This window comes from Ursus maritimus, unplaced genomic scaffold (assembly GCF_017311325.1).
Source record: "Ursus maritimus isolate PB19 unplaced genomic scaffold, ASM1731132v1 scaffold_4, whole genome shotgun sequence".
Lineage (NCBI taxonomy): Eukaryota > Metazoa > Chordata > Mammalia > Carnivora > Ursidae > Ursus > Ursus maritimus.
In genome coordinates, this window is record NW_024426552.1 from 69,146,062 (window position 1) to 69,167,544 (window position 21,483).

Here is a 21,483-nt window from a genome sequence, read left to right on the forward strand (position 1 = left end):
AAAGAAATAGATTCCTATGTCAGTATATTCCAGATGGATTAAAAATTTAATTAGAAACAAATACAGACACGCAAACCTTGTACACAGTGTGGATGAACCTTGAAAATGTGCTAAGTGAAAAAAGCCAGGCACAAAAGGCCACATACTATATAATTCTATTGATTTGAAATGTCCAGAGTAGACAAATATAGAGATACAGAAACTAGGTTAATAGTTGCCAGGGGCTGGAGAGAGGGAGCAGTGAGGAGTGACTGGTAACAAGTACACATTTTCTTAGTGCAGTAATGCAAATGATTTTTTTTGTTCGTTTGTTTTTTTTTGTTGTTGTTGTGGGTTTTTTTTGTTTTTGTTTTTGTTTTTTGTTTTTAGATTTTATTTATTTATTTAACAGAGATAGCCAAGCCAGCGAGAGAGGGAACACAGGCAGGGGGAGTGGGAGAGGAAGAAGCAGGCTCATAGTGGAGGAGCCTGATGTGGGGCTCGATCTCATAACGCTGGGATCACGCCCTGAGCCGAAGGCAGGCGCTCAACCGCTGTGCCACCCAAGCAGCCCGCACATGTTCTTGAATTAGGTGGTAGTAATGGTTGCACAGCTCTGAATATACAAAAAAAAAATTGTACACTTTAGGAGTGATTTTTTTTTTTGTGGATGAGAATCACAGCTCAATAAAACTGTTAAATCTAAGAGACCATTTTATAATCTCACATTGACAATACATGTTAAATCATGATAGGAGACTCAGAAGCAGTATACCAGTCTGACTCCATAAATGTTAAAATCCTGTACGTATATATAACAAGTCATAAAATTTAAAATTAATTTAATTTTAAAATTAAAGCTTGTTGCCATTTCAAGGTTATAAAAATGTTCAACCCTATTTTCTTCTAGACTATTAATGTGTCATTTTTACATTTTGCCATTTGGAAAAAAAGATGGATCCCTACTTCATTCTTCACATCAAAATGAATTCCAGCTGTAAATAAAATATTTAGTTAATAGTTCTAATACTGTTTATTGAGTAATTCTTCTTTTCCCCATGGTTATGAATTGCTCCCAGTCTCTCAGAATATATTTTTTTAAGATTTTATTTATTTGACAGAGACACAGCGAGAGAGCGAACACAAGCAAGGGGAGTGGGAGAGTGAGAAGCAGGCTTTCCACTGAGCTGGGAGCCCGATGCGGGGCTCAGTCCCAGGACGCTGGGATCATGACCTGAGCTGAAGGCAGACGCTTAACGACTGAGCCCCCCCAGGTGCCCCAGTCTCTTAGAATTTCTATGCTATCGCTAGTCTGCTTTAATTACAGCAGTTTTATAATTTGATGGTACTAGGCCTTCCTTCTCCTCTCTTGCTCTCCTTTTTCACCTCTCCTCTTTAATCCTTTTCAAAAATTTCTAGGAATTTCTCACATTTTGGTCCCAAGATTTCTTTTTTTCAGTTAAATAAAAATAATGGCTTTTGATTGGTATTGCATTAATTTTTGGACTAATTTAGGGAAAACTGCATTCATTATATTGAATTTTCCTGTCTAAAAACAAAGAATTACTCCATTTATTGACCTATGTCCTTTACTAGAATTTCGTGCTTTTCACTTAGGTTTGTACATTCCTTAAGTTTAGTCTTAGATATTTCATGCCTTTCTTATTTTACTTTATTTAAGAATCTGTTTTTAAGTGGTCTCCACACCCAATGTGGGGCTCAAACCTACAACCCAAGATCAAAAGTTGCACGCTCTACCAACTGAGCCCGTCAGGTGCCCCATGCCTTCCATGTTTCTGATGGGACCTTTCTGACATGGGTATTGTATTTTATTGGGAGAACCAAGTGGTTACATTTCTCGTATGCCCAACACAGTGACCCCCATTCCACATTCATGGTGGGATGTGACCTGGCAGTTGCCTCAAGAAAAAACTGTCCAACACAGTTGGTTTAACATGAGCAATTTAACTTCTGAAATAACACCTCAGGTTTTGTTTTTCATATTACCTTTTGTGGGGGTTTTTTGTTTTGTTTTTAAGTTCTTAGTTTATTAATCCTCTCATGACAAATCTGCACAGTCACCACAGATAGAGTCACTGCAGAATCCACTCCTTTTTGCCAGCACCAACATTTACTTTTGCTGCCCCCCTGACTTTTTTCATTTTGTTCTTGTGTTTCTTTTGCTGTTTCCTTGAGGTTTTTTCTTCTCCTAAGGCCATGTCTTGCAAGTCTGTTTGGGTTCATTTGTCTTTGCATAATCCAAGGAATCATAAATTCTACCAAAGCCAGTTGTCTTGCCACCACCAAAATGGGTTCTAAATTCAAATAGAAAGTTGACATCTGGTGTGGTCGTGTACATTTTGGCTAGTGTTTGCCGAATTTCTGTCTTAGCTACTGTTGCCTTTCTGGGGTGAAGAACATCAATGACCATTTGTTTCTGCTGATGTAGTAGGTTGATCATGAACTTCCTGGTCCTGGGAGTTACTGTGTCATTCATGATGGTGGCCAAGCTTCAAGCAGCCAGTGAGGAAAAGAGCCATATACTACCTTTTGTACTTGCAGGGTGGACTCAAAATTTGAATTGTAGTTTTTGTTGTTTCATTTTTTCCTAACATTTATCCTTTGTTTCTTGGTCACATTGAAATTTTAGCACTTTGGGAGTAAGAGAAGTTGTGTATTCCAGAGCATTTTTCCTTTCTGGTTCATTTGGTGAATGCAGGTGGATAAAGAGTAATGGATTTAATTCTCATTTTAAGAAGTTTTCTGGCTGATTCTTGCCAGTAGGTGTTAAAAGGGAAAGATGAGGTGAAGAACAAGCTGCTTTTGTAGAGAAAAGATAATAGGTGTGTCCTGCTTTGGATGTAGCATAGCATAATAGTTAATGGTTCACTTTCTGTGGTCATATAACCACATGACCACAGTCAGAATCCTCGCTCTGCCATATGCTAGTTAAGGGTCCTTGGGAAAGTTCCTTAACCTCCCTAAGTTTCCTATCTTCATTTGTAAAGTAGGGATGCTATCTAACACAGGGTAGTTAAAAGGATGAAATGAGATGTATTTGTGCTTGCTTTATGATAGTGCTATTTGACTGCCATTTTACTTCTGGTCCCAGTGAGATGTGTTTATCTCAGTGAAGGGTTTTCCTAGGGTTCTCCTTGAAGATGCAGGCAGGGCCTTTCTACTGCATTAGAAATCCATGTTTATCATCTGAAAGTGAAAACAAAAATACAGGTAAGAGGGGAAAAAATATAATAACTTAAAATCCCCAAAACACTACTATCCATAGATAGTAACATTGTTAACAAGGACACCTCTTTCCTGTGATACTAGTTTGTAATTGGGGTCCATATCCCCTTGATAGAGGAAAATTAAGGCTGCTGGGCCTAAAGTTTAATCTTTTGTTATTAGGTGCATTATTTTGTATAAAATTTGTTCCTCAAATGTTGGGATTCCTTATCTTCTGTTTGGGTTCATTCTTGCCAGTAGACACGAGGCTGTTCTTAGATAACTGCAGGATCTTGTAACACTTATAGGCAAATACGTGCTCTATTCCTAGTTTAGAAACCCTAAAGCTTTACTTCCTACTCTTATCAAGCTGCAACAAGGGATTCCCTTTCTATCTCTGTATGCTTAAAGCCCAGACCAGAACCAGGCATAAACAAGCAAGTCTTTCCTGTTTACTATATCCTGATCTTTGCTCTTAAGCCTTTCAAATTGGGAGCCTTCTGGTGGGAGACTAACAGAAGGAAGATAGGTTTTTCACACCTTTGTCTGCCCCTCCCTCAGAAAAACCCACAAAATATACCATTCCATTCCTGGGACAGTTACTTTGTTGTGCTCTTTTTTGTCCATTTTTTATCAATGTGTACCAGAAGCCATTCTCGAAGTTAGAAAGGGAAAAGGGAGCTGGGTGAAGTAAGTGGCTAACAGTATCCATTCTTCCCATCTTAATTCAGTGGGCTTGTCAGACTGATGGTCAACTAGGTTGTTGCTCTCCTCATTCAGCATCAGTGAGTAAATACCACTAGTCACGTCAGCACTTTTGAGAGCCTCTTACCCTTCCCTCGGCTTCTTTGCATTTTCTTAGAAATAATGTCCTGGTTTTATTTCCTAGGACCTTTTTAGATATGTTTCTTCAGTGGATCCTCTTGGAAGCCACCTGAAGACTATCCCATATCCTGGCCAAGAGGTCACCCTTTGTTTCCCCTCTTAAAATGTGCCTCCCCAGCTGTTACCCAGTTAAGTTCACCTTACAGGGTTATTCGGTGTCAGAAGTATAATAACTCCACCAAATTGTATGATATTAAAAATGCCTTAGAATTTGTTGCTTGCTATGAAGTGTGAAATTTACACACATTTACCAAATAATACAGTGACAGTAATCCCAACAATTAAATTGTGATTGTGATTTTTAAAAAGGTAAGTCCTTCAGCTACCAAATGTGATACACATTTAACCAGGTGATTAAACCCTTTAGATTTCACTCTTGAGGAGACAGAATTCGTCTTCAAGGTTAAGCTATTGAAGGATGCTAGTCTTTCATTTTAGCTGTAGCTATTGCCTCTCTAACAATGCATCAGTAGCTTAAAAAGCCAATGTGAAATGATACCTGCCAGCATTTCTCTTTAGATTGGAATGGTGAGGGCCTGGTCTATTTGATTTTATCCTTCACAAAATGTAACTTTTAAAATATTTCTTTATAGTATAATATATAGTAATATAGGTGAAATGTGTGGTAAGTGTTTTGTATAGGTTAAATATTGGAAGGATAACTTTTTCATTTTCTGGAAATGTTTTTTCCATTGTAATTTTCTGCCTTTATTTAAGGATTCCTAGATGAGGTTATGAAGAAGTATGGCAGTTTGGTCCCACTCAGTGAAAAAGATGTCCTTGGAAGATTAAAAGACGTCTTTAATGAAGACTTTTCTAATAGGTTAGTCAATGATGCCAAGTTAAGCCCTTGAAAATAAAATTGTTGGCATATATGACTTTTCTCTTAATTAAAAAAGAAGATACTTAGCAATAAATTGAGTGGAACTCATGTTTCTTTTCTTACAAAATCTTTCTTTTTCAGAAAACCATTTATCAATAGAGAAATAACAAACTATCGGGCCAGACATCAAAAATGCAACTTCCGCATCTTCTACAATAAGCACATGCTGGATATGGATGATCTGGCCACTCTGGACGGTCAGAACTGGCTGAATGACCAGGTTAGTGTACTGTACGTTTTTGGTGTGGAAAAGTTGCAGAGGATGTTGGACCATAAAATATAATTAACCTTTCAGTTGGCCTCACAGTTATCTTTTGGAATCAGAGATTCTTTACCCTTTCTGAAGTGACTCATTCACCAACCCCAGTATCCAAATGTTAACATTGTCAGTGTTACTCATTCTGTGTGGGATGTTATGAATTGTATAGGGTTAGTAAGCTGGTTTTATGTTGACTTTTTATAGGTCATTAATATGTATGGTGAGCTGATAATGGATGCTGTCCCAGACAAAGTAAGTGAAAAGTTACTTTTCTTCTAGGAGAGAGAATCCCTGTGTTATTAAAATGAGGTTTTTTTAAACTTATGTAATTACTTGATATTCCTTAGATTTTTCTTTTTTTTTTTAAGATTTTTTATTTATTTGTCAGAGAAGCAGAGGGAATGGCAGGCAGAGGGAGAAGCAGGTTCCCTGCTGAGCAAGGAGCCCGATTCGGGGCTCCATCCCAGGATTCTCAGATCATGACCTGAGCCAAAGGCAGATGCCTAACCGACTGAGCCACCCAGGCATCCTTAATATTCCTTAGATTTTTAAAAGGGTTCGATTTTGTCTTATTCAGGTGGTAGGGTTGGGTAGAAATTTTATAAAATATTTCTGTATAAGAAAGTCAGATGCCAGCATTTTCCTGCATATTTGTTTCAAAGTGGGTATGTTGATTTTTCAGGAGAGTTTTTTTTTTTTTTTAAGATTTTATTTTTAAGTAATCTCTATGCCAAACATAGGGATCGAACTCCTGACCCTAACATCAAGAGTTGCATGCTCCACTGACTGAGCCAGCCAGGCGCCCCAATGAGCCTTTTTAAAAAAATGGTGTTAAGAAACAAATGTCAACTGAGTATATTTAAAAATCTTACTGGCTTTATTCAAATGATTCATGAACTGGGCAGCATCTCACTAACAGGTAAAATGGAGCTTTGAAGAACTGTACAAAATGCAAGACTTACAAGGCAGAAGGGGGCAGGACAAGGAAGTTACTAGCAAAGAGATTAATTGCAGCAAAGTCACCTTCCTCTAGGGGAAGACGGGGTCTAACTGGCAGATTACCTCAGTAGTGCTGACCCAGTAATTCTATTAAGACTACAGTCCTGGGAGAAGCTGAAGTTGCAATTAGGTTAGGTATTTTGGGTTTGGTGACATGGGCTAAGCCTAAGTCAACACTAAGTTAGACTCCATTTTGAGCTTGTTGTCTCTTTTTTTAACAGTGGGGAGATACACAAAAGGAATATATTATTTGCTTTAAGCTTTTAAATTTAACTTAAAGTTTTATTCTCTTTAAAGATGAAGTAAAGTATTCATTATCACTTTTTTTGGATTAATTTTTGATACTGTGTTCAAATACAAACAAACCTGGGGCACCTGGGTGGCTCAGTCATTTAAGCAGCTGCTGCCTTCGGCTCCGGTTGTGATCCCAGGATCCTGGGATCGAGCCCCACATCGGGCTCCTTGCTCAGTGGGGAGCCTGCTTCTCCCTCTGCCCGCTGCCCCCCCTGCTTATGCTTGCTCTCCTCCGCCCCCATGTCAAATAAGTAAATAAAATCTTTAAAAAAAATTTGTAAACAACAATAAAAAATTAAAACAAAAAACCAAAATACGAACCCTCCTTAAACTCTAAAATTCCTGTAAGAGCTTAGTTACTATTAAAATTATTTTTTTAATTTGTTAATTTTTCTGAGTATTCAGATTGCCTGATGGGCAGCCTTTGATTTCAGCATACAGAACCTTTCCAAGTAGTTTATAAGCTTTTATAAATCTAATAGTTTAAAGACATAAATATAATGCATCTGAGATTCCAACACTGTATGAATATAGACAAAATGTCATATAACTTCCCACTTAAAATCACAAATCTGTTTTCCATTTTAAATTGGAATTGTGAGGCTAGTCTGTTGGATTCTTTTATGTAAAGTTCTCTTATCACCAGCAGGTTTAAACCTAAACATATATAGATGATTTTTAACATAAAAGTGTTAATTTCAGGCATATAATTTACCTTCATTACTTCTACATATAATTCTGAACCATTATTGGATTTAAAAGGATACTTATCTAAGGCAGTGGTTCTCAAAGTGTAGTCCCCAGACCAGTAGCATCAGCATTACCTAGGAATTTACTAGAGATGCAAAATTTTGAACTCTAACCCCACCCCTCCTGAATCAGAAACTGGAGGTGGGGCCCAGTAATCTGTGTTTTAACAAGCTCTCCGGATTCTGATGCACACGGAGTTTGAGAATCACTGCTCTAGAAACAGCTACTACAAACTCTTTTTATTGATATCTTAAGCTGCAGAGGTCTAAAAACAAATGTGCATTAGGATCTTCTGGAAGGTTTATCATTACCAGACTGCTGAGCTCCACCCTCAGTTTCTTCATTAGTCTGGGGTGGGGCCTGAAAATTTGCATTTTAGCAAGTTCCCAGGTGTTGCCGATACTGTGGATCTGGTGACCACACCCTGAGAACCTCAGTTAGGGGAAGTTTTTCATCTCAAATGAGTCAGAGTTACTGAGTGAACACTTTAAGACCACGAGATGTCTATTATCTCAGATGAGCTGGTCCTAATTTATAAGTCAGAAATTCTAAGCCAGGATGTGATGTTTCATATGACCAGGGTAATTCTTTCAGTGCTAGAAATGATCGTGTTAAGGCCTTTTTATAGTTGTTATGACAGCAGAAGTCTGCAAATCCACATCCTTAAGAGGGGGTTAGTTTTGTAATCCATATCCCTTGAGTTCAAGGTGTAATGTTATCTCATTCTTTCTTAACCTCTTTCAGTTTTATCACAAGATTTGGAGAGATGTGTCAGGTTGCTTCTCTGCTTGATTAGATTCAGGTGATTACTGTCCCATTCCAGTTCTGACCATAGAACATAGTTGTTCTAAGAAAATTTGGAACAGAATCTTCTGTGAATCATGTAATGTATTTTCTATAGAAAAACTTTTCCTCACCTTTTGGTCTATCTTACATAAAAGGGTTTTTTAATTTCCATTTTCTTTTGAAGTTAAATCCGGGCACAGTTTAATATAATCTGGGTGCTTATATTCCATGTCTCTTCTAGGTTCACTTCTTCAACAGCTTTTTTCACAGACAGCTCGTAACCAAAGGATATAATGGAGTAAAAAGATGGACTAAAAAGGTATTCCCTTTATTTCTTTTTGATTCTAAATTTGAAATACAGAGAAGCCACTTTGAGCAGGAGGATAACAACTTTAATGCCAATCTGATATTAATTAGAAGCAGACTCTTAAAAAAAAAACCTCTTTAATGTGATAGTTGTTTTTAATACAATAGTTCTGGGGTGTGTTTTTGTTTTTGTTTTTTACATCTTATTGTTTGAAACACAAGATAGTAGTAAAATTCTGAGTGTATCTAGTTGATTGGAATATTCTCTAACTGAAAGCACTGGGCTGGAAGTTCACGGTTCCAGCATTGCTATTAGCTTGCTGTGCAGGTTGGACAAGACCATTTTTCTGGGCTTTAGAATGCTATTTATAAAACAGAATGATAGAGTAATCCCTAGGGCTCCTCCCAACTTTAATTTCTCTCTGTAGCTACTGACTAATGCCAGAAATACTACTTTAAAGCCTGTTTATATTCTATTTTTGATATTTTGACAAGATTACCAGTGAGTTCAAATTCCAGTCATAGGTCTAGAGATCCTGTAGCATTTCACTTTTTTATACCGGATGGGTTACAGAAATTAAGAGGAAGTCTTAATTAATGGAAGTAGTTTTTTGCTAAGTACAAACACCTGATTAAATATTGCTATTTTGGTAATATGTGCAAAACATCATCAGTTACGCCAAGATAAATGAAACATGGTTAAAGAGTGCAAATCTGGGGGAATAGACAGAATGAACTTAGGACTCAGAGCTGGGTTTAGATCCTAGTCCAGCCACTTAACAAGTTGTAAGACCTTGGGCAGATTGTTGAATTCCTCCAAGCTTCAGTTTCCTCATCTGTCAAGTGGTAGTATCCTGACTATTTACCTTGTTGAGAGGATTAAATGAAATAATTTGTGTAAACCATTAAGCGCATGGTAAACACGCAGTGACAATCATCTTATTACGATGGTAGAAGCATGTGAAGCAGCTGGTGTAGTCGGAACGCAGAGAGCAAAGAAGAGAGCAGTGTGAAGTAGCCCGATCAGAGATGTAGGACCTTAAGGTCTAGGTTTTTAATTTTATCCTAAATGTACAGGAATCTATTGAAAGGTTTTAGGTGACATCATCCAGTGGGTAGTCTTTGCTCTAGCAGCACTGAAGAAGATGGGTGAGTGTGGGAGCAAAGCTGATGTGGGTAGAACAGAAGGCCATTGTCAAGTACCATTGATGGTACTTTGGATTAGAATGGTAGGACAGATGGGATATGCGTGTAAATATGAGTATGATCTGGGAAGTAAAAATAATAGGATTTGGGTGATAGATTGGTTATGGGGATGAAGGAGAACGAAATGTGAAAGATGACTTCCAGGTACAGTATATGATTATCTTTCCTCATCTACATCACTCTTCTTGGTTAAATAGCATCCCACCATATGGGTATATATTTTTAATTTGAACAGTCCCCTAGCAGTTATCCTTAATTTCTCCTGTATAAACACCACCGCAGCCCATCCAGTGGTATAGCCACAATCAGGCACACTTCTTTTATTGTGCTTCACAGATACTGCGTTTTTTACAAATCGGTTTGTGGCAGCGCCACATCAGCTAAGTCTGCTGGCACCGTGTTTCCAACAGCATTTGCTCACATTGTGTCTTTATGTCACATTTTGGCAATTCTTGCAGTATTTCAAACTTTTTTATTTCTTATAATGATCTGTGATCTTTGTTCCTATTATAATTGTCTTGGGTGCCATGAACTGTACCCATGTAAGATGGCAAACTTAATAAATGTTATGTGTGTTCTGACTGTCCCACCCACTGGCTGTTCCCCCATCTCTCTCCCTCTCCTTGAGCCTCCCTATTCCCTAGATGCAGCAATACTGACGTTAGGCCAGTAACACCACAGTGTGTTCAAGTGAAATTAACCCTCTAAATGTTCACGTGAAATGAAGAATCATGTGTCTCTCACTTTAAATCAGAAGCTACAAATGATTAAGCTTAGTAAGGAAGGCATGTTGAAAGCCAAGACAGGTTGAAATCTAGGCCTTTTGTGCCAAACAGCCAAGTTGTGAACACAGAAGAAAAGTTCTCGAAGGAAATAAAAATTGCTACTCCAGTGAACACATGCATGACAACAAAGTGAAAACAGGCTTATTGCTGATACAACAAAAGTTTTAGTTGTCTGGATAGAGGATCAAACCACACACAACACTCCTTTAAGCCAAAGCCTAATCTTGTGCAAGACCCTAACTCTCTTCAATTCTAGGAAGGCTGAGAGAGGTGAGGAAGCTGCAGAAGAAAAGTTGGAAGCTAGCAGAGGTGGGTTCATGAGATTTAAGGAAAGAAGTCATCTCCATAACATAAAAGTGTAAGGGGAGGCAGCAGGTGCTGATGGAGAAGCTGCAGCAAGTTCTCCAGAAGATCTAGCTCAGATAATTCATGACGGTGGCCACACTAAGCAGCAGATTTTCAATGCAGATGAAACAGCCTTCTATTGGCAGAAGATGCCATCTAGGACCTTCATAGCTAAAGAAGAGAAGTCAAAATACTTGGCTTCAGAGGACAGGCTGGCTTTCTTGTTAGGGGGGGGGTTATTGCAGCTGGTGACTTGAAGTTGAAGCCAGTGCTCACTGACCATCCTGAAAATCGAAGGGCCTTTAAGAATTACACTAAATCTACTCCCCCTCTGCTCTATAAATGGAACAGCAAAGCCTGGATGACAGCACATCTGTTTACAACATGGCTCACTGACTATTTTAAGCTCACTGTAGAGAACTACTTCACAGAAAGATTCCTTTCAAAATAAGACTGCTCATTGGCAACACACCTGATTACCTAAGAGCTCTGATAGAGCTGTCCAGCAAGACTGTGGTTTTAATGCCTGCATAAACTCCATTCTGCAGCCCATGGATCGAGGAGTAATTTCAACTTGCAAGTCATATTATGTAAGAAATACATCTCATAAGGCTGTAGCTGCCATAGACAGATTCCTCAGATGGATCTGGGCAAAGTAAACTGAAAATATTCTGGAAAGGATTCACCATTCTAGATGCCATTAAGAACATTTGTGATTCATGGGAAGAGGTCAAAATAGAAACATAAACAGGAGTTTGGAATAAGATTATTCCATGGATGACTCTCATGGATGACTTTGAGGGGTTCAAGATGTTAGTGGAAGAACTAACCACAGATGTGGGGGAAATAGCAAGAGAACTAGAGTTAGAAGTGGAGCCTGAATGGAGCACCTGGGTGGTGGGCTCGGTTAAGCATGATCTCAGGGTCATGAGATTGAGCCCCACATCTGGCTCTGTGCTTAGCACAGAGTCTGCTTGAGACACTCTGCCCATGCCCCTCCCCCTACTTGCACGCATTCTCTCAGATAAATAAATAAAATCTTAAAAAAAAAAAAAAAGAGCCTGAAGATGTGACTAAATTGCTGCAATCTCATGATAAAACTTGAACAGATGGGGAGCTGTTTTTGTTTTAATTTTTTAAAAGATTTTATTAGAAGAGAGTGCACACAAGCAGAGGGGAGGGGCAGAGGGAGAAGCAGACTCCCCACTGAGCAGGGAGCCTGATGCGGGGCTGGATCCCAGGACCCTGGGAGCATGACCTGAGCCAAAGACAGATGCTTAACCATTGAGCCACCCAGGCGTCCCGAGGAATTGCTTCTTATGAATGAGCAAAGAAAGTGGTTTCTTGAGATGGAATCTACTTTTGGTGAAGATGCTATGAAAATTGCTGAAATGACAAGGATTTACAATATGACATAAACTTAGTTGATAAAGCAGCAGCAGGGTTTGAGAGAACTGACTCCAGTTCTGAAAGTTCTGTGGGTAAATGCTATCAAGTAGCATCACATGCTACAGAGGAATTGTTTGTGAAAGGAAGATTCTATCGATGCTGTAAACTTCATTGTTACCTGATTTTAAGAAATTGGCACAGCCACCCAACCTTCAGTACGCTACCACCTTGATCAGTCAGGAGCCATCAACATTGAGGCAAGACCAGACCCTCCCCAGCAAAAGATTACGGCTCGCTGAGAGCAAGTTAGCACTGATGATGGTTGGCATTTTTAGCAGTATTTTTACATTAAGGTATGTATATTGTTTTTTTTTAGATATAATGCTGCATACTTAATAGACTCCAGTTTCTGTAAATAGGCTTCATATGCACTGGGAAGCCAAAAAACTCATTTGACTCACTGTATTTCAGTGGTCTGGAACCGAAGTCACAGTATCTCTGAGGTATGCCTGTATATGCTGCATATAACAAATAAACACAAAATGAACAAGAAAGGTTGAAAATAAAGTGGCAGTTAAAGAGGTACGAGGCAAACATAAACCAAAAGAAAGGAGTGGTAAACAAGAAGGAATGGCAGTATTAGGAGCAGATGAGGTAGATATTAAGGTGAAAAGCTGTGTGATAAAATTTCAATATAGAAATATAACAAAATTACAGAAGGAGACCTTGATAAAACAGTGATAGCAGGAGACCTCTCATAGTTGGACAGATCAGGTTGATATAAAATAAAATCATAAATAAAAATAATACAACCAGTACTACATTTGGTAAAGTAGATATATACTAGATTTTGTAAAAATTGATAATGCATTTGGCCACATAGAAAATTATTACCTATGTTACTCTTCGATCACAATTCAGTCAAAAATAAAGGCGGCCAAACTGAGGGCTTCAGAGGGGAGGGGAGTGGGGGATTGGGATAGGCCGGTGATGGGTAATAAGGAGGGCACGTATTGCATGGAGCACTGGGTGTTATACGCAAATAATGAATCATGGAACATTACATCAAAAACTAAGGATGTACTGTATGGTGACTAACATAACATAATAAAAAATTATTAAAAAAATAAAAGGCGGCCCAAAAAAATCTTAATTTGAAATTTTTACAGGTATGCATATTACTGGATATGTAACACTTGAATCTAAAAATAAAAAATTATATGCCAACTGTCTAAAAAGGGATGGAAAGGGGGAATACATCTTACAAGCACACTGGAACATAATGAAAACTGGTATGAGAAGAAAGTTAATGGCCATAAATGCCTTTATCATTAAAGAAAAAAATGAAAAATGGAAGAATTAAGTACTCACTAAATTAGATTACATCAAGATAAATTACAGAATGATCGAGGATTTGAATGCAACAAAAATAAAACAATGAAGTACTAAGAAAAGTACTAAGAAAATCCATAAAAGAACTTTTTAAAAATAATGTCAGGGTAACTAAGTCTATTCTGTGACCAACTTAAAAGTTTATAAAAGAAAAATGGATTAAGTCGCTAACAGGAAAAATAACTATTTAAAATAGCAGTTTAGGGGCACCTGGGTGGCTCAGTTGATTAAGCACCCCACTCTTGATTTCAGCTCAGGTCATGATCTCAGGGTTGTGAGATCAAGTCCTGAGGTCAGGCTCTGTGCTGGGCATGGAGCTTGCTTAAGATTCTTTCCCTCTGCCCCGTCCTGCCCCCTGGACCCCTCCCCCCAGCATTTTTTTCCTCAAAAAAAACCCCAAATGTAAAACAGGAGTAATGTACAAAGACAAACTGGGGGAAAAACTGCCATTAATGTCACAAACTAATTTTCTTAATATATGAAGGGCTTATACAAATGGATAAGACAAGGATGCCACCAACTAAATAGAAAAATGGGTGGGTGATATAAATGAAAAGATACGTAGTAAAGAGAGGCTTATTACTGTTCGGGATAGAAATCCTTTGTCAGGTCTAGGTTTTGTGATTTCTCTCAGTCTATGGCTTTTCTACTTATTTTAACCATATGTTTTGATGAAGATCTTCAATTTTGAGGATTTCTCCATATGGATATCCAGTTGTTCCAGTGTCATTGGCATTGAAAAGACTTCTCTTTCCTAGTTTAATTGCTTTGGCACCATGGTAGAAAGTCAGCTGACCACATATGTATGGGTCTACTTCTGCACTTTATATTCTCTTCCATTGATCTCTGTTCTTAATGCTAATACCACACTGTCTTGATTACTGTATCTTTATAGTAGGTCTTGAAATCAGTTTAAGTTGGCCAGCTTTATCCTTTTTCCAGAATATTTTGGGAATTCTGGGTTCTTTGCATTTTCATATAAATTTTAGAATTAACTTGTCAGTCTATGTTTTTTAAAGAAAATCTGCTGGATTATGATTGGGATTCTGTTGATATGTTCATTTGGGGAGAATAAACATTGTAGCAATATTAAGTCCTCCAGTCCATGTATGTGGTATATGTTCCCTTTATTTTGGCTCTTTAATTTTCCTCAGCAGTATTTTATAATTCTTAGTACACAGGTCTTGCACATATTTAAAAAATATATAACCCTAAGGATTTCATATTTCTGAAACTGCTATAAACAGAATTTTTAAAATGTTATCTTCCAGTTGTTTGCTGTGAATTAACCTCATATCCATTGACCTTACCAGACTCCCTCACTGGTTCTAGGAGCTTTTTTGCTTTTTTAAGATTTATTTATTTTAGGGAACATGTGTGTGCTGGGGGAGGGGCAGAGGGAGGAGAGAGAATCTCAAGCAGACTCTCTGCTGAGCACGAAGCCCCACCCCCACGCAGGGCTCAATCCCACAACCGTAAGATCATGACCTGAGCTGAAATCAAGTAAGCCGCTTAACCAGCTGAGCCACCCAGGCGCCCCTCCTCTAGGAGCTTTTTTGTAGATTGTTAGATTTTCATAGATAATCCTGTCTGTAAGTAGTGTTTTATTTCTTCCATTCTAAACTGTCCGCCATTTTTTTCTTGCCTCATTGCACTGGCTGGGACTTCTTTTAGAACAGCTTTGCCTTGTTCTGTCTTAGGAGAAAAGCAATCAGTCTTTCCCTACTATTTATGATGTCAGTTATAAGGTGGTTGTTGTTTTAATTTATTTTAGAGAGCATGTGCGAGTTGGGGGAGGGGTAGAGGGAGAAAATCCCTGCTGAGTGCAGAGCCCAGCACAGGGCTCAGTCCCACGACCCAGGAGATCATGACCTGAGTCGAAACCAAGAGACACTCGACTGAGTCACCCAGGTGCCCCTGTAGGGTTTTTTTTGTAGATACTCTTTATCAGGTTAAAGTTTTGCTCTTATTCCTAGTTTGCTGAGAGTTTTTTAGTCTTAAGTGGATGTTGAGTTTTATCAAATGCTTTTCCTGCATCTAAGGAGATGTTCCTACGGTTTTTCATCTTTATTCCTTAAATGGAACGCAGACTGAAGGAACAGTACACCAGTCTTGAGACGTAACAGTCTCAGGGCCACATGATGGCTCTTGAAGTTTCAGCTAGATCATGATGGAAGGTCACTTTTGTTTACAGAGCATGGGTTAAAGCAAATCACAGGACTACATTCTTCACCTGGGAGGGAGAGTGAAGCTACAGAGTATCAGGCAGTTCTGTGTCCTCCTTTTATAGGGAGGGCAACAAGTAACTGGGATCAACAGTATCATCTTCCACACATATCATTCTTCATTATATGTATAAAGGGGGGGTGCGCCTGGGTGGCTTAGTTAAGCGTCCGACTCGGTTTCAGCTCAGGTCATTATCTCTCAGGGTCGTGAGATGGAGCCCCGCGTTGGGCTCTGTGCTTGGCACAGAGTCTGCTTGAGATTCTCCCTTTCCCTCTGCCCCTCACCTCATTCATGTTCTCACATGCACGCTCTCTCAAAATCTTTGAGGAAAGAAAAAGTTGTGTGAGAAAATGTATTAAAAAGAAAAATAATCTGGAAAGATACACACCGAAGTGTATTTTTTATCTGTATTTTCTAATTTTTATTTAAAATTTTTTTAAATTAAAAAGTTTGAGAAGAATGTAAATTTGGTCTCATTTAATACTGTATTTGAGATGTGATTCCTTGTTTTAGATACTCACAATTTATGCATTGGAAGGGACCAACTGTCCTCATATTCCCTTCCATTCACCCCACTTCTCAGGTTTATGGATGCAGAAATTGGAAAAGTAGAATGCTTTGCTCCAAGGTCATGCTGACTAGTAGAAGATTCATTTAGAACAGAACATTATCTGAATATCAGAAAGCAAGGAAGGCTGGAGAAACACCTTCTAAGAATCTGATGTAGTTCATAATAGCCTTGTGATTGTTTTAACCCAAGGAATCGGTTAAAAAAAAAAAAAACTCTCAAAAAATATCTGAAAAAAAGAAATTCATTCACTTTTTTTACAGATGTTTATTGAGCACCTACTACTTTATCATCTAATCCACAACTGGGATTTTGAGTGGAAGAATAAATATTTCTAGATTGTAAAGGATGTGTAAAGAATTATTAAGGATATTTTTCTCAATTTTGACATCTGGGAGACCTGAGGTAGTGATAATGGTAATAGTTAAGATTCACTGGCTACATACAATGTGTGGAAGCAGTTTTACACATTTTACTTGTATTATCACTCTCAAGAGCTTCATAAGGTAGATACTGTTATCTGTAGTTTATAGTTGAGGAAATCAAGGCACAAAGAAGCTACAAAAGTTGCCAAAGTCATCTTGTCAGTAAGTGGAAGAGGCTCAATTTGAACTTGACCAGACTTACTTCCGAGCCCATGATCTTAATTATAATGTGGAGTCTATAAAAAGAAGGCTTATAGTCTGTGCTGTTTTCTAATACCATGATTCCTTTCTAAATAAGAATTGAGTCAAGGTCAAATATGTACACAAGAAAATTAAGCATAAAAATAAGTAATGTTAACTACTTGAAAAGGTTATGCACAGGTGTATCAGGTTAAATGCGAAATGGTGCTTTCTAGATCTTTAGTTTTCTTATTGTGTGGTGTGGCTTAGTAGTTACAAGCATGGGCTTTAGATTCGGACCTGGGTTCAAATTCTGGCTTCACCACTTTCTGCTTTTATGGCCATGGGCAGGTCAAAGGTCAGTAAATGGAAGCTGCTGCCACTGTTGTTTTGCATAGTCTGTGGTGATGGCTGCATTTCTTCTTCTTTTTTTTTAATCAGGTGGATTTGTTTAAAAAGAGTCTTCTGTTGATTCCTATTCACCTGGAAGTCCACTGGTCTCTCATTACCGTGACACTCTCTAATCGAATTATTTCATTTTATGATTCCCAAGGCATTCATTTTAAGTTTTGTGTAGAGGTAAGTTAATATACTGCCTGTGTTTTTTCATTTACCTTGTGATCAAATAGTATCTTAGAATAGCAGAAGTCAGTCTCCTAGAGGATCAGTTTCTGTCATGAAAACCCTCTAAAATATTGGCAGAGAAAAGGACTACGACAAGAGGAATCTCCAGGTTGGGGGAGGTAGCTGTCTGTGATCTGGATCCCCCCTCTGAGATACATCCCTTATTTGGATTTTGTCACATATTTTCCTGCCTTCCCATAAAGCTACATTTTGAATATGGGTAGAAATCGTTTTCTTTGGTTTCTCTTAGAGCTAAAATTGGCTTGTATCTTCAAAATAACTTACGCAGAATGAATTATAATGAAGAGAATCAGCTGGCAAGATATGAGAACTCAACTAGCGGGAGTTCAACAAGATGGTGGGAGGCAAAACAAAACAAAGTTTTCACTAGCAAGGACCAGCTAGAAAATTTAACTGAAGACAGAAGATTCCATTTTCAAAACCAACAAAGACGTAAACTGCCCAGGAGTATATCCTAGCAAAAACTGTGGAAGTTGTTTAAGATGAAAACCCTATATTTAAAGGAACTCTGAGCAGATGGAAAGATAGGTAGACTCAGTATTGGAAAGAGATCAGTTCTCCTCAAACTAATATATACCCATTTGTCCTAATCAGTTTTCCAAGAGGATTTTGAATGAAACCTGATAAGCTCATCCTAAAATCCATATTGCAGAATTCATGGCATGAACAGTGAAGGAAGGAATCCTTGGACTACTAGGTATCAAATCATCACACACAGTTTTAATAATTAAAACTGTATTTCTGTCGGCTTAGGAATAGGCAAGTGGATTGGTGGAACAGCACAGAGAATCCAGAAATAACTCATGTATACGAGGGAACCTGGTATATGATAAAATTGGGAAGAGTCAGGCTATTCAATATATGCCGTTGTGAAAAGCAACTGTCTATTTGGAAAAGTAAAATACAGCTCCTCATACTATTTATAAAAACAAATTCCACATAAAATAATTACCTAAATATAAAACGTAAAACTGTAAAAGTTAGGATAAAATACAGAAGATGTTAAGTTCTTGGATTTAGGGAAGGATTTCTTACATAGAACCATAAAAGCAAAAAAGACATGAAAGAACAGACTGATAAACTGGACCATATCATAACTTAAAACTTCTGTATGCCATAAAATTCAAAGATAAGGGTAGACCTGGAGAAAATGTTTGTGACCTATATAATAATCACTACCCAGAATATATAAAGAACTCCTACAAATGAATAAAAGGATTTAATAGAAGTGGACAAAGGTTAAACTAAGTAAATTTTAAGAAAAATACAAATAACCTTTCAACACATGGATAGATGCTCAGTCTTACCAGAAATATGGGAAATGCAAATTAAAACTACATCAGGGCTCCATCTTTTACCTATTAGGAAGGTTCGATGGTATTCAAGTGTTTGGAAACCAGCTTTCATATTTTCTGATGCAGTGTATGAATTGATATAGCAAGCCACCTGGGGGAACTGAAATTCTGATCAGTTCTAAGTGTCTTATAAATTTGTAAAAGATGTATGTCCTACGGGCATCTGGCTAGCTCAGTCAGTGGAGTACACACTCATCATCTCAGGCCTAGGAGTTCAAGCCCCATGCTGGGTGTGGAGCCTACCTTAAAAAAAAAAAAAAAAAGTATATTCTGTTGCACACCAGTTCTGTTTCTTGGTATCTACTCCATAAAAATGCTTGTGTATGTATGTGCACAGTGATAGGCCATGTACCAGGAGTCACTGCAGCATTACTGACAGTGAAAAGTCAAAACCACTTAAATTTAGCTCTACCAACAGAATAGCTAAATACACTACAGTATATTCATACTGTTGAACTGACCATAGCAGTTAAAAAAAAATATAGATTTCCATGTCCTAACATGGAAAGATCTCCAAGACACATTGGGTTTTAGAAGGCAAGTTGCAGAATGATACGGTGTAGTATGTGTGCGTGTGCATACATGCGTGTGTGCATAAACACAGATATATATGTGAACATACTTCTTCACCTTCAGGGGGGTTAGCTTAAGTCCTGTAACCTCTCACTTCACCCTTAGAAGAGATGCAGAGAGAGAGGCATGGATGTAGAGGGCATAAGGGAAAGTCTGAAACACTGATAGGCTTCATCTTGGTAGCAGTGGACTTGGGTGTATTTAGTATCCAGAATGGGTTTCAGTATATTCTAGAAACTGCGTGATACCTATGCTCAAAATACAGAGTATATCTAAGCCTGGGAATGTTGTTCATTTAGTTCCAGTTATTGATTTCTGCCAAGGGTTCCTTCTTTGTATTGAGCATTGGCAGTAATCAAGACTTTTTGTCTTGCCAATATTTATTTAAATTTCAAATTCAGCAAGTTGGCTTACTGCTGAAAAAGGCTCACCAGCTTATAAAAAGTTCTAATTAAAACATATACGGGTGTCCACAGCCTAAACGCATACCTGAGTACAGAAGGTCTGAGTCACTATGAAGTGAAAGGTTGGAAATGAAATTCAGCTTTAAACTCTTTAACGCAGACTTTGCCCAGTGGTTGGGCCACAGCCTCCTCCTTTGCTTCTGTCTGCTGTGGGCAGGTTCCATTTTTCACCAACTGATGGAACACAGCATCTGTGTTGTGGTTTCTTTTTAACCAGAATATAAGAAAGTATTTGCTGACTGAAGCCAGAGAAAAAAATAGACCTGAATTTCTTCAGGGTTGGCAGACTGCTGTTACAAAGGTAAGTATGTGACAAAAATGAACACTCAGGCATGTGAAGGGGATGGAGTCATCGTAGGGGTGGTGTCTTTAAGGAGCATTTTAAGACTGATCATGGGAGATACCAGTGAGTCTGGAGGCTGCAGGGAGGCAGCTTACAGTAAACCTCCGTTCAGTATTGATTGTCTACCCGCTTAGTTTCCCAGTGCTTGTGGGGAACAGCTTTACTCATTTACTCATCCTTGGGGCAGCTGCTAACAATATGGTTGCAATATTGGGGGGAAAGAAAGAAAAGAATAGATATGTAACTTTTTTTCTTTTGGTGGCACCTGCCTCTTGCCTCTTATTTCCAGATGACTCACATAGACCCAGAGAAATGCTGAAATGGACATTTGGATCCACTGAGGGAGCAAGTGCACTGGGCTTCTTACCAGGCACTTGGGGAAGACAGTGCCTTGGGTGTTTCAGTCTGAAAGCAGCACTATGTTTGCCCTGTAGATACTCAGGCTCTACATGGGGCAAGGTGCCCAGGCATGTCTTCTCATTGCTGTTGCACATACCAGTGTCTTCTTTTTTATGGTCACTGCTTTATTGTTTTCGGAGTGTTTTTGCATGTGTGATCTCATTTGATCCTTACAACCTGTGAGGTAGGCCGGTGGTTCATTTAGGGATGAGCATCGTCTTTATTCTGTAGATGAGAAAACTGAAGCCTAGGTGTGACCTTCCCCAAAGGCCATCAGAACCTACTGATAGGGTCAAGTCCTTGACCTCAGGTCTGTCTGGATCACTGAACACGGTCTTAAAGAGGCAGAGTCTTGAAACAAACTTTAAGCCAAACTCAAAAGGACCAGATATATTTGTTCACCCTTGAACTGTACCAAATGCTATGTTTTAAACTAAGCATGAAATTTTCTTTTAATAACCTAGTCTTTTAGTTTAAACCAGAACTGAACTTATAACTTTTTAAAATTTACCCAACTGGAATATCCAGGTAGTCTAAATTTAGTCAGGATCTTTCATACTCCCACTTAAGGCAGAATACATAAGCAGTTCTTCTGGAAGCCTACTGCTTTATGAGAATTGTATAGTAGGAGATAAAAAGTGGAGACTGCTCAGCAGGATTGTTACTAAGTATTCAGAGTCCAGGCATATGCTTTTTGATCTGTTTTGATTCCATTGTCAATAATCTGCCAGCAAAACTAGTTATCCAAATGGAAGTTTTAAAATAGGATTTTGGTTTCCTGTCTCTCCCGTTTAGGCAAAATGTTCTGTAAATTAGTTGGTT

At 38.3% G+C, this 21,483-nt stretch overlaps 3 protein-coding genes across 12 annotated transcripts in view; 1 reads left to right on the top strand and 2 right to left on the bottom strand.

Annotated features, from left to right (window-relative positions):
- The window catches only part of SENP5 (SUMO specific peptidase 5), a 56,923-nt gene that overhangs the window by 31,064 nt on the left and 4,376 nt on the right, over positions 1 to 21,483 (top strand). For 2 of the 7 annotated variants that reach the window (XM_008708355.2, XM_008708357.2), the window contains exons 3-8: positions 4,807 to 4,912; positions 5,054 to 5,192; positions 5,436 to 5,483; positions 8,302 to 8,379; positions 17,324 to 17,461; positions 20,137 to 20,220. In XM_008708355.2, coding sequence (XP_008706577.1) covers positions 4,807 to 4,912; positions 5,054 to 5,192; positions 5,436 to 5,483; positions 8,302 to 8,379; positions 17,324 to 17,461; positions 20,137 to 20,220 — 593 coding nt within the window. Of the gene's footprint in view, positions 1 to 4,806; positions 4,913 to 5,053; positions 5,193 to 5,435; positions 5,484 to 8,301; positions 8,380 to 17,323; positions 17,462 to 18,121; positions 20,484 to 21,483 lie in introns of those variants that run through there. The other 5 variants (XR_005832201.1, XR_005832200.1, XM_040621396.1 and 2 more) reach the window with 5 other exon arrangements.
- NCBP2 (nuclear cap binding protein subunit 2) overlaps positions 468 to 21,483 on the bottom strand; it is a 33,689-nt gene continuing 12,673 nt past the window's right edge. For 3 of the 4 annotated variants that reach the window (XR_572774.2, XM_008708363.2, XM_008708364.2), the window contains exon 5: positions 2,609 to 3,186. Coding sequence is in view for 2 of the 4 variants with exons in the window: in XM_008708363.2 (XP_008706585.1) it covers positions 3,183 to 3,186 (4 nt within the window). In the remaining 2 variants the exon portion in view is untranslated. Of the gene's footprint in view, positions 596 to 2,608; positions 3,187 to 21,483 lie in introns of those variants that run through there. The other variant, XM_040621398.1, reaches the window with a different exon arrangement.
- LOC103678924 (40S ribosomal protein S24-like) lies at positions 1,929 to 2,476 on the bottom strand. The gene is given in 3 exon segments (XM_040621400.1): positions 1,929 to 2,190; positions 2,192 to 2,212; positions 2,214 to 2,476. Coding segments are annotated over 3 exon segments (402 nt in total). The 3' UTR covers positions 1,929 to 2,072.